This window comes from Mesoplodon densirostris, chromosome 15 (assembly GCF_025265405.1).
Source record: "Mesoplodon densirostris isolate mMesDen1 chromosome 15, mMesDen1 primary haplotype, whole genome shotgun sequence".
Classification (NCBI taxonomy): Eukaryota; Metazoa; Chordata; class Mammalia; order Artiodactyla; family Ziphiidae; genus Mesoplodon; species Mesoplodon densirostris.
In genome coordinates this window covers 69,409,201-69,422,037 of record NC_082675.1, presented here as the reverse complement: position 1 = coordinate 69,422,037, position 12,837 = coordinate 69,409,201, and the positions used below count along the sequence as shown (strand labels likewise).

Sequence of the window (12,837 nt, the reverse complement as noted above, 5' to 3'; positions counted from 1 at the left end):
AGGAAAAAAACAAGAGTCTCGATGGAGAGCTTATGAAATATTTTGATAGAAAGTCAGATAATTTATGTACAATGCACATTCAATTGTATTTCATATATTTAAAACTCAGATGAGCCTGAGAACAAACCAAGAGTTTGAGTGGCCAAGACAAAAAAGACACAGCATCGGTTTTTAAGTTTCTAACAATCTAGCTGGGAAGAAAGAATGACTAGCTGGCCATAGAGGCACAGAGGAAAGTAAAAAACATAAAATGCTTCATGAATTTGGATATCATCCTTGTGCCACAAACCTAACTTTTTGTCTATGTTTCTAGATATTTCTAAATCTAAATTTAGATTTAAAGTTAGAGATTTCTATATTTCTAAAAAAACTACCTCTGTGTATTGTTAGGACATCATTATATGATTCCTCCACAATTTTGTGAGAATTATGCAGGGACCAGTTGTGGCTATGGACATTTTATAGATGAGGAAAACTGATTATGAAGAGAATACATGGGATGTTTCAATATTTGTGGCATTTTGTTTTAGTTTGTTTTTGCTTAATCTTTGCAACTACGCTCTAGGCTTCTCATGAGGGCTGGAACAGCATCTTACATTTCTTTATTTCCCGGAGCACCCAAATCTGTGCCTTGCTATTCTGGAACCCTTCTCTCCCAATTCTCATACCCAAGTAGTCATCAAATCCTATGATGAAGTAATTATCATTCTTTACTAAAGAAGGGACTGAGGATTAGAGAGTTAGATAACTAAACAAGATGAAAAGTTGGTAAGCCACAACTCAAAAACCTTTCCATATCTTTCCATTACCCTTAAGATAAATATCTAACCACATAAGCAACATAGTCAGGATCTATACCACTTTTCCACTCCACCATCAGATTCCCTCTGTACCCATAATCACTCCCCCTTCTCCATCCCTTGCTTATCTCTAAACCTTTGCCCACTTCCTTTCCCCTGCCCAGAAGGCTCTCCTTCCACCTCTCCTCCCAATGTCTTAGCCCCAACTCCCATTCTTTCATCTTTGTTGAACTCTTTATTCAGGGTCCCACACCTCTCTCTCTCCCAACTGTTCTTTGACTTTTTTAGTCAAAGAACTTCTTGACTAAAGAAGTCAAGAAGTTCTTCCTACTTCTCGTCTGTTTACCTAACTAGTCTTTGAGGCCTGGATCTGTGTCATATGTCTCTCTATGCCCAAAGAGTACTTGAAAGAGTATACAAGAGACACCCAACAGTTGGGTGATACTTTATTACTAATACTGTGGCTCAGTTGTCTACCTGGGACTAGCAACTGTAATTGGTTGGCTCATTATATATACCCAGCCAACTCTTTTATTGTACAATAGCATTTTCAGAAGAAAGTGAGCTACTAATGTGGACTTTTCTATCCCACGACATTACAGAATTATATTTTTTAAACAGGGGTCTTTAACTTCCCCCATGTATCTTAATCTGCTCTCAACTCACGTTTAAGATGGTTTTTCTAAAACTTTCTGAATAGCTTTGTCTATGATCTAATTATTTGCAAAATCAATACATTATTTAATGGTTGAGATAACCATAAGCATTTGAGAGAATATGGGACTAGATTTTGAAGAGAAATTTTCTTAGAAATAGAGAATATGTGTATATATGTGTATATTATGTGTATGCATGTACATATACATATGTATATATGTATACATACATGTATATATATTATATATTTTGAAATATAATTTAATATTCTGAATCCACCACCATTAGGCTTAAAGAACATATCTGTGTAAGGTGAATATGCTCAGGTCAGTAGAGAAAGCCCTTCTGAACACATTCCTAAAGGGTGACACACGGATCCCAGCCCCTTAAGGAGGAGTTTCAGGCAGGGGTAATACCTGTCTCAAAGGACTTCTTTTTAAATGTGTTTACTTGGGAGAAGCATAAACTCAAACACCAGATGAAGTAATGCGTGCCACTTGTCGGGTGGAAGATATGAACTCTTAGGTTTTGCTTCAAGTTTTCAATTATGTGTAAAAGACCGACCCAGTAGAATTATTTGTGTCCTACAAAGCCAGCTTGTGACACTTCTAGCCAACCTTTCTCTAGAAAGTTGATAAGGCAAATAACTGAGAAAACCTACACACAAAGGTCAACTTTTTTTTTTTTTTTTCGGTACTTGGGCCTCTCACTGTTGTGGCCTCTCCTGTTGCGGAGCACAGGCTCTGGACGCGCAGGCCCAGCAGCCATGGCTCATGGGCCCAGCCGCTCCGCGGCATGTGGGATCTTCCCGGACCGGGGCACGAACCCATGTCCCCTGCATCGGCAGGCGGACTCTCAACCACTGCGCCACCAGGGAAGCCCAAAGGTCAACTTTTAATAGCATATTGCTTGTATTGCTACAGACTGCTTTAAAAGGAATTCTAGAATCTTTTCTGGAAAATTCAAAAATACTTTCATTTTCTCATTGATGTTAGACCTAATGGCTTTTACTGAAGAGTGAACTTTCCACCCATCTCCTTCTGAGTGCATATGGACAAGGGTGCACGGGCTTTGTCCAAGGTCAAGCACTTTATTGGTTAAAGATCAAATACCTTTTTAACATATGCATTTCTGCATTGCTTTGGACAATGAATCCATTGAGACCTAAGGTAGTGGTAAATCTCCTCAATGCTTATTAAGTGTTATCTTGGTGTGTGCAGGGAGGTGTGCGTGAGGGTAACGGGTAGATGGAGAAAAGGATGTATTTATGTTCAGAAACGGTGATTATAGCTCTTGAGCCAGAAATCTGGACATTTTGAAAATAAGAATTGACAGAATACCATTCCTTAGATCCTAGTTAAAAACTAGAGTTTAAAACAATAATCATGGCTTTAGTGATTTAAACAAAACATAAGCTGGCAACGGTATTCAAAGAGCCTCCCTGTGCATCCTCATCTCCACATTTCTCCTGTCACCATGGGTTTAGGCTCTATCTTTCACGAAAGCAGAGACTATCAACTCTTCACAGCTTCACAGATCCCATGTTTACATTCAGTATGGAAAATAACCTTGCTCAGAAGTCATGAAGGTACCTGACTATGAATTTGTAACTATATTGCAAGGGCACAAAGCCAGACTTCAAACCTTTGTGTAGCCTTTCTGGAACCCAGTGCAATGCATGTACTCAAAAGAGGTCTACCAATACTGTACTGATGGTTATTCTTATAGGTCAGAAACATTATATAACTGGTTATTATTAACCATACATTTATTTAATTTATTTCAGACAAGGTTGTCCTTAATCTCATCTAATATAGATTTCTTCAATAGGTTTACATATTATGGAACTTTCAATTTTTATTTTAGAATGTAAATGCTTTAAATGATATTTAACGGACATTAACTCTGAAACTCTTGAGGAAGACCACAGAATTTCTCTTTATCTTGTTGTATATAAAATTATATCCTACTTGAACTTGAACTTGGTCTGTTAGTTCATGCCAGTTCACACTCAAAGACAATCTAAGTGCAAGAAGGAACCATGAGTTAAAAGGCAAAACAAGAGTCTGATAAAATCCATGACTAAAGCACAAGCTTGGATTTCTTGTGGAATTTTATCTTATGAAGAATTTAAATTACACTTAAATTCTTAAAAATGACGAAAACCAAATTTAAGTAACACTGATAATGAAGGTATTTTTTCCTTAAAAAAAGGAATACATTCTATTTTCCATATGAACTCAGTCCTGCAGGATGAACTTAAGCTTATATCAGGATAGTCAAAGACTGTATCAAAGATTTTGCTATATCAACACTTATTTTAAAGCCTGGGCAGAATAGTTAAAACAGTGTTACAACCACATCCTAAATTAAACCATGCCTTCTACAATAGTTATAAGTCATATTAAGTCTGTGGGAAATCCTTAAAATGTATACACAGTTACCAAGAGGATTCAAGAAAGGAAGGAAGGAAGGGGGAAAACCAAGATACAAACACAGCTCTATCTATATTTAAAATTTAATAATGCCTCTAATTTACATAGTCAACATGTAATCTATAACTAGATTTTTAGAAATAGAATGGTGCATTTACAATAAAAATGGAAGTCTAAAGGCAACAAATCCAGCAGCCATAAAGAGAAAGACGTGGTACCCTATATGAAACTTAAAACCAAGCCAAACCAAACCCAAAACAACAAAATACACACACACAGAGCATATAGAGCATTATTACTGTTCTTCTATATAAAGAGTTCCTGCAAATAAACAAGATAAAGATGACTATTTCAATAAATTTATGAAGATCAAAAAAGATTGATAGCAAGTCACAAAATATAAAATGCAAATATCCAGTAAAACTATAAAAATAATCTGAATTTTATAGGGATGTAAATTTGAACAAAGAGACTCAATTTTATAAAATTGTTAGGCAAATAATAGAAAAAAGCACCCTTGTGAGGGGCAAACTCTTGCACTGCTGGTGAGAGTATAAACTTTTCTTTGATAATTTTCCTCAGGATATAAGCAAATAAATGACAAAAATATATAAGGATAAATTAGTGTTCGCTTTTTTAAAAAATAAAATTTTGAAACAATACTCAACAATCAAGGACTGGAGAACATACATACGTGCACAGTAACACACAGAGGAAGATGCCATGAATGTCAAAATATGTGCATATATGTACATCTATACACATATTTCTTGGCTAGTTTATCCTCAGAAATCAGTATTTATATACATTTGACTTAGATATCAATGAAGTATTATATGTCTCAATATGGGCATTAATTTGGTATAAAATTAGACCTCAGGCATTTGCAGTTAGAGGTCTAGCTCTGATCACCACAAATTCTAGCTCATTCCATAACCACATCTGCCTTACAATCAATCAGTAATACACATTACAAGGTTATTTCTATGGTAGCTGTTCTGTTACTGTACTTTGAAGTTACAAATGTGAAAGTTCTTTGTTTCAAAAAAAAATTCCATTAAAATAAGAGTAAATTAAATTGTTGCCATTTTAAAGTTAGCTGATATTTTAGTTAGAATAATGCTACCTCTAAAACCAAATAATTAGTCCTTTGCCTATTCTTAGTTTAATATTTACAGTTTGATCAAAGAACAAACAACTCCATTGCCTCACTCATCGTATATGTTATTACCCTGTGTGCAGATGAAAGCATTTTCTGAATAAACTTTAAAGCAAAATGCAAACTTTAAAGCAAAATGGATAGCATAATAATATTATGATATAGGTTAGCAGGTATAATCAGTATACCACACCTTTTCATTCCTACTGAATAACTTCTTAAGAAGCCTATGATTTTACCTGGATTCTTTGGTAAAAAGATTTATTCCAGAGGAAAAAATTCAAAGACCGATAAACAAGTTTTTGGTGTTGTTACAGAAAAAAATCAATTGAAATTCAAATGTTAAGGCATTTTCTCTAAACTACATGATTCAAATGAAACTGGATAAAAGAAACCTGGTGCATAATAAAACATTTTGTTTGACTGAGGAGCTACTGCATATAAGAATTATTTACTTGCAGTGATAACACAGTGACCCTACCTATCTCAATTTAATGAACTTACATTTATTTAAATTAGATTCTTGCTATGCAGGTTTTCTTTAGATGTATTTCATTTTAATGGTTCACTTTCAACATAACATCTATAGCATTTCCATATTAACTGAACAATTTTACCAACACATCTGAGTTTAATGTCAGAAACCCTGTCATCTCAAATGACATTTAACTTTTCTACTCAAGTACCTATATTTTTATACAATTTTATTTACCCCTTTTGTTAGATAATAATTTTTGGTAAGTTTCACTTATGTAATGGGAATAATTAGACTAAGAGTGATCTATCTGGATTTTAATCAATGAGCAAGTATTCAAATACTACGTTTAACCTCTGTGCAACTAATCAATGTAGAGCACGCATATGTGTGGAGTATCGGGGCTTTGCAATTTCACACTAATAAACATAGGAAGCAATTTGGTGATAAGCATTTATGGCATCACGGTGATATATTTTGAAGGGTATGATGTAAACTCATCTCAAGCCATTAACTTACCCAAGACTGTGAGCTCTGCAGAGGCACTAATATTCTCATTCTTATATGTGACAACACAGGTGTAAGTTCCACTGTCATCATCTGTCACATTGGAGATAAGCAAGTTGCTTCCACCCAATAAAGAATACTTTTTGGACCTGTAAGACACAAGACATATCACATTAGAGAGTAGATTTACATATATCTACATCAGGCAAGGTAGTCAAAGGTTTAACTGAACTCCACAAAAGCTCAATTTATAAAACTGGAGAAAAAACTCTATTTCATGGGAGCTTGATAACACTGCACTTATGTTCAAAAATCCCTTCAAGGTAAACCACTCCCTTTGGAATACTGTGGGCTGTGATCAAAGAAATGAAGTAGATTAAACTTGGAACTAATGTTAGTACTGAAAAGAAACGTAAAGATAATCTGGCTCACTTTAGATTTGAGAACCGCCAGTCCAGAGAAGTAACTACCCACAGTGGAAGTCCATGTCCTATGTCCTGACATCCAATTTAGTAATCCATGTACAACGTCACACGTCATAGTGCACTGTGCATGCCTGACCATATTCAGAGAACACATCTTCACATGCTGAAGCTCCAACCGGATTTATTTCATATTTCAGTACTCTCAGAAGTATTGTGATACCATACCATGTATTGTTGTTATATAAATACTTAAGGTAGATGAAACTTAAAGATAAACTTATTGCCTATGAACCTACCTTACCATAGAATATAAATGTTCTATTTAGAACACCAGATCTCAAAATCAATGAAATTAATTTCTTAAGTGAAATCTAATCCATTCTCATCAAAATGTATTCCATTCTATTAAGAGTTTACTTTCTAAGTATGCCTTAATATTAATGTCCAGTAATTTAAAGCCAGTCAAATTCTTCTGTCTTACCTTGAATATCTGTTATAGCTGGGATGGTGAGAGATATAATCAGAGCTAAAAAAAAAAAAAAAATACTGCACAGAGCCTATCATGGCATGCTATACATCCGAATGCAGAAAGTCGGTTTCTTAAGAAGTATTTCACTCTCTACACCACTTCTTCAGGATGAGATCCTCCAAAGTATCTTTGCTGAAGCCTCTGTGGTTAGGATCATCTCAAGAGCAACACTGACTTTCTAAATTTCCTTTTAGAATTGAGCTCATGGATTTTGACTCTGTTCCCCGTTCCTTTATCCCAGTGGGTATGTGTCTTTTATATACTGTCTAATGCCAAGGAATGTGGAAAGAATATTCAATTATTATCAAAAACCCTAGTATTACTAGGTACTTACATCAAATTAGAGAAAGATAAATAGTAACATATACTTCACCAAAGTCCTAAATTTATAATACCTGAGTTGGATGACTTCTTCTCCTCGTAGCCAGGTAAAACTTGGGGGAGGATAGCCAGAAACACAACACTCCAGGATAGCATCTTTTCCTTCAATGGCTACTACATTTGATGGTCTTTGCAGAAAATACAGTTGCCTATGCAGTCCTGGGTCTGTGGAAAAAAGCACAGGGTCACATCTTTTATGAAAAATATTGCAAAGAAAAATGATATATCTGGAACTGTTTTTTTTTTTTTCCTAACAAGACACTGTGATGAAGAGGAAGGAAAGACACATGGAAAGATGCCAATGAAACTTATAAAATAGACTCCTAGAAGTTTTTCCATGCCTAGTTTCTAGGATTAGGATATTAGAATAGTCTTATCTGTTGTTGACATCATGGTATAAGGCAAAGGGAAAAAGCTTGAGACTACAAGTCACTCGTGTGGGCTACAGGCCTTGTTGACTTATTGTCATCAAAGAACAAGACAGTATCAGTACCTTTTTGATATTTTCAGTGTGCCTGCCACTAATATCTATTCCACCTCCTTCTGCTTTTTTTATTGCTTCTGTGGCTTGGGAAGTAAGATTAGAAAAACATGTTAGAATTGTGTTAAAAATCTGTTGTTTTCAAAATGAAAGTTTCTTTTTTTTATAACAGAAAGTTTGTTTTTTTATAACAATAAGTTATAAACAATAAGTTATGAAGGTTTAATTTAGGCTGTTTTCAACTTAATGAGTTAAATGGAATTAGCATATAATCTTTCATTTTGCAAACTCAAAGCAATCTTGAAGCAAAGAAAATGAAGCAAAGAAATCTTCAAAACCAGGACTGGGGTGGCTGAAGAAATGCCAAAGGAGGTTAAATCTAACTAGGTCCTACTGGGGGCCGTGGGTGATCAGAGAGGAAGAGAGGTGGGAGGAGACCTGGGACACGTTTTAACATTGCTGTTAATCTTCCTTGGTTGGACCCAAGTCCACACAGGTTGATCACAGATGAATAAAACAATTCCAGTTCTCCAGTTAATAGTTGGGAGAGTAATTGTCATCTAAAATACTCTTTGTGTGAAGAAAGAGAAATTCACACTTTCTCAGTCTGGTCACATCTGTTTCTGGTTGATAAGAGCAACAAAAATAAATATTGTTCACAATGAAACATTGAAAGAATTTTCAAAATGTGTTAATCTTTATTAAACCAATATTGTAGATAAAGTGTCTCAAAATTTTTCAAAATTGCTGCCAGTTTGTTCAATAATCCTTCCTGAAAGTGACTTTTCAAATCAAATGAAAATGTTTTGAAGGAAAATGTTGCTTAGAAATGAAATCCCTGATGTGGAGAAAAGGGAACCATCCTGCATTGTTGGTGGGAATGTAAACTGGTGCAGCCACTATGGAAAACAATAAGGAGGTTCCTCAAAAAACTAAAAATAGAATTATCATATGATCCAGCAATCTCACTCCTGGGCACACATCCAGACAAAAGTATAATTCAAAAAGATACATGCACCCCTGTGTTTACAGCAGCACTATTCACAATAGCCAAGGCATGGAAAACAACCTAAATTTCCATTGACAGATGAATGGATAAAGAAGATGTCATACATATATACAATAGAATACTACTCAGCTGTAAAGTAGAATGAAATAATGCCATTGCAGCAACATGGATGGACCTAGAGATTATCATACTAAGTGAAGTAAGTCAGGCAGATAAAGACAAATATCATATGATATCACTTATATGTAGAATCTAAAATATGACACAAATGAACTTATCTAGAAAACAGAAACAGACTCACAGACATAGAGAACGGATTTCTGGTTGCCAAGTGGGAGGGATGGATTGGGAGTTTGGGGTTAGCAGATGCAAACTATTATATATAGAATGGATAAACAACAAGTCCTGCTGTATAGTACAGGGGACTATATTCAATATCCTGTGATAAACCATAATGGAAAAAATATGAAAAATAATGTATATATATGTATAACTGAATCACTTTGCTCTATAGCAGAAATTAACCATGTTAATCAACTATACTTCAATAAAATAAATTAAAAAAAATAAAATCCCTGAAATGGACAGGTTCATAAAATGTGCATTAATAAATAGCTATCTTTATAATGGAGGCCTATTCATCAAATGTTTCAGCTACATATACTGTATAATACTACGTTATTATAGAAAACATCAAATAAAACCTATATAATTTTATCTTCTAGCTATAAGAAAATTTGCCTGGGACCTATGTGTAATACTACTTATTCATCCATGGAAGAGCCAAAATTTGAACTCAATTATATTTTCTTTTGTCAGAAAATCATGCAACACAAAATGGTTATTTTTTTAAAAAACATTTTTATATTTTATTTTAATTTACAAAAGATGAACAAATAGTACAGAGTTCCCACATACTAGTTTCCCCATCCCTGGCATTCAGCTTCTCCTACTATTAACACCCTACATTAGTGTGGTACATTTGTTACAATGAATAAAGTGATACTGATAGATTATTATTAACTCAAGTCCATAGTGTACCTTAAGGTTCACTCTTTGTGTTGTCTAGTTCTATGGATTTTGTCAATGCATAACATCATATGTCTAATATTACTGTAGCATATAGAATAGTTCCACCACTTTAAAAAAAATCCCCTGAGCTTCACTTATTCACCTCTTCCCCACCACCTACATCTCAAACTGCAGGCAATCACGGGTGGTTTTACTATTCCTATAGTAAAGCCTTTTCCTGAATATCATATAGTTGGAATTAAATAGTATATAGACTTTTCAGATTGATTTCTTTCACCTAGCAATTATGCATTTGGGGTTCCTCCATGTGTTTTTGTAGTTTGCTAGCTTATTTATTTTTATTGCTGGATATTTTTCTATTGTACCAAAGTTTCTTTATTCATTCACCTATTGAAAGATACCTTGATTGCTTCCAGGTTTGGTAGCTATGAACAATCTGCTATAAATGTCCATGTGCAGATTTTTTTCTAGACAGAACTTTACAACTTAAGTCAGTAAATACCTTGGAGCATGATTACTAGATTATATGGTAAAACTATGTTTACCTTTCTAAGAAACTCCCCAGCTCTCTTCCAAAGTGGTTCTGCAATTTTACATTCCTATCAGCAATGCATGAGTGTTCCTGTTGCTCATCCTCATAAGCATTTACTATGGTCATGTTTTTTTATTTTAGCCATATTAATAGATATTCAGTTGAATCTTATAGTTGTTTTAACTTGCAATTCCCCAATGACATAAGACATTGAGCACATTTCATATGCTTAGTTTCTATCTATATATCTTGCTTAGGTGTCTGTTAAGATCTTTTGCCAATTTTTTTAATTGGTTTGTTTTCTTACTGTTGAAATTCAAGCATTTGTTGTATATTTTGGATACAAGTCCTTTATCCAAATGTGTACTTTGCAACTACTTTCTCAGTCTGTGGCTTGTTATTCTCTTAGCGTAGTCTTTTACAGAGAAGAAAGTACTAATTTCACAAAGTCCAACTTATTCTCATAACATTATCTTTTACGGAGCAAGAAGCACTAATTGTCACAAAGTCCAACTTTCATGCATTATTTTATAGGCAATGTATCTAAAAGTTCATTGTCAAACCTAAGACCACCTAGATTTTTTCCTGTATTTTATAAGTTTTTTCTTAATACTTCTGTGCCTTATGTTTAAGTCTATCATCCAATTGGAGGTTTCGTGGGGTTTTTTTTATGAAAGGTATAAGGCCTGTGTCTAGATTGGTTGACTATATTTCTGTGGGTCTATTTCTGAGAGCTCTGATTGTTCCATTGATCTATTTCCCTATTATTTTGACAATATAACAATATCTTGACTATTGCAGCTTTATCATGAGTTACCATCAGACAGTGTGAATCCTCTGACTTTCTTCTTCAGTATCGTATTCACTATTCTGATTCTCTTGTCTTTCCACGTAAATTTTAGAATCAGCTTATTGATATACACAAAATGATGGGATTTTGTCTTTATCTTAAAATATTAATAGTTCGGGCATCACTGGGCTCAGTGCCAGGAAAGAAGCATCTGCTATTTTTAGACAGAGCATATATATTCTAGATTACTTCAATCTCAACCTGGTCCATTTCAGTTACATTTATTATCTTTGCTCCTCCATAGACATTGGAACCTGATCATATGTGTCACACTGATCATACTTATGGAAATGTCAGCTTTTGGCAGAGAAATCTGGTTCCATTTCTCCAAAGATATTTCTCTGTAATTATCCAATCTAATAAATTCTAATATTATGGAAGTTCCCCCCAAAAGCTAATGGAAATGGTCTTTAATAGTAAATAGTTCATATGTTTCACAACATTGTGACAGATTCAATATGATCACAAATTGTTTGAGCTCCTTCAGTCCAGAGCTGAGGGTCCACTTCTCTATGATTTAAATCTGGCCTGGCCCCGTGTCTTGTTTTGACGAATAGATTGTGTTGGGAATTATACTGATGAGTTCTGGACACAAGGCTTCAAGAGGCCATACAAGTTTCTGCCATGGGTCTTTATGAAATGACCATGTTGGTCTAGCCAACTGGAGGATGAGAAGGCATATGGAGGATGACTGAGTTTCCCAGCCAAAACCAGCACCAACTGACAGACATGATAGTGAGGCCGTCTTAACACTCCCACCTTGGTCAAATATGCCTGAGTGAATCAAAGTGAAACCAACAGAGGAACAGCTGAGATAAACTGCAGAAATATAAAAGATAAAAATTTAAGTCACTACATTTTGGAGTGGTTTGTTATACAGCAATAGATAACTGAAATATACACATGAATGAAAACAAAACAAATCCATCCTAGCTATTTAAAATATTTAAAATACCAAGTAACCTTTTTGGCTGTTGTTATTTTTAGTTTGACTTTTGGTTTCTGTTTTTTTCCACTATTAGGGTGATTCTGGCTATTTAAAGAAACATGATTAATCTTGATGTATCCCTTATTTTTCTCCATTAAAATGTGATTTTTTTCTTTTTAGAAGAACATCAAGAAAATGTATTTAAGTTTTAAAATGGGGAGGACAGAGATACTATTGCCAAGGTTACATTTGTATGATAAAATTGTGGGTAGTTTTTATTTCCATCTTTGGATTTTTCTGTGTTTTCTAAATTTTTTAATAAGAACATATATTTTTTTAGAGTAAAGAGTTATTTTAAACTCTGGTGTTGCAAAGTGGATGGAAATTATACAAGAAACAAAGAAATTATAAAAGCTAATGACTAAAACACAACGCAAATACTGAAGAGCAAATGAAAATTCTCCCTCCAGGCTCCATAATAATAGAGATGAAAAAGCCCTGGGGGGAGTGAACTTAAGATTCCAGGTCATGACTTTTGTTGACTAAATTGATTTTAATTGAACTATGATGGAATTAGTAATTATTCATAAAAATAATTGTTGTTCTTGCCACATGGCCACTGATTATTCAGAACCAA

General features: G+C 34.3%; 1 protein-coding gene across 1 annotated transcript in view; it reads right to left on the bottom strand.

The window, feature by feature from the left end:
- DCC (DCC netrin 1 receptor) overlaps positions 1–12,837 on the bottom strand; it is an 808,121-nt gene that overhangs the window by 639,355 nt on the left and 155,929 nt on the right. The window contains exons 4-5 of the mRNA XM_060118369.1: positions 7,383–7,533; positions 6,046–6,182 (exon numbers count right to left, since the gene is read on the bottom strand). Coding sequence (XP_059974352.1) covers positions 6,046–6,182; positions 7,383–7,533 — 288 coding nt within the window. The remainder of the gene's footprint in view (positions 1–6,045; positions 6,183–7,382; positions 7,534–12,837) is intronic.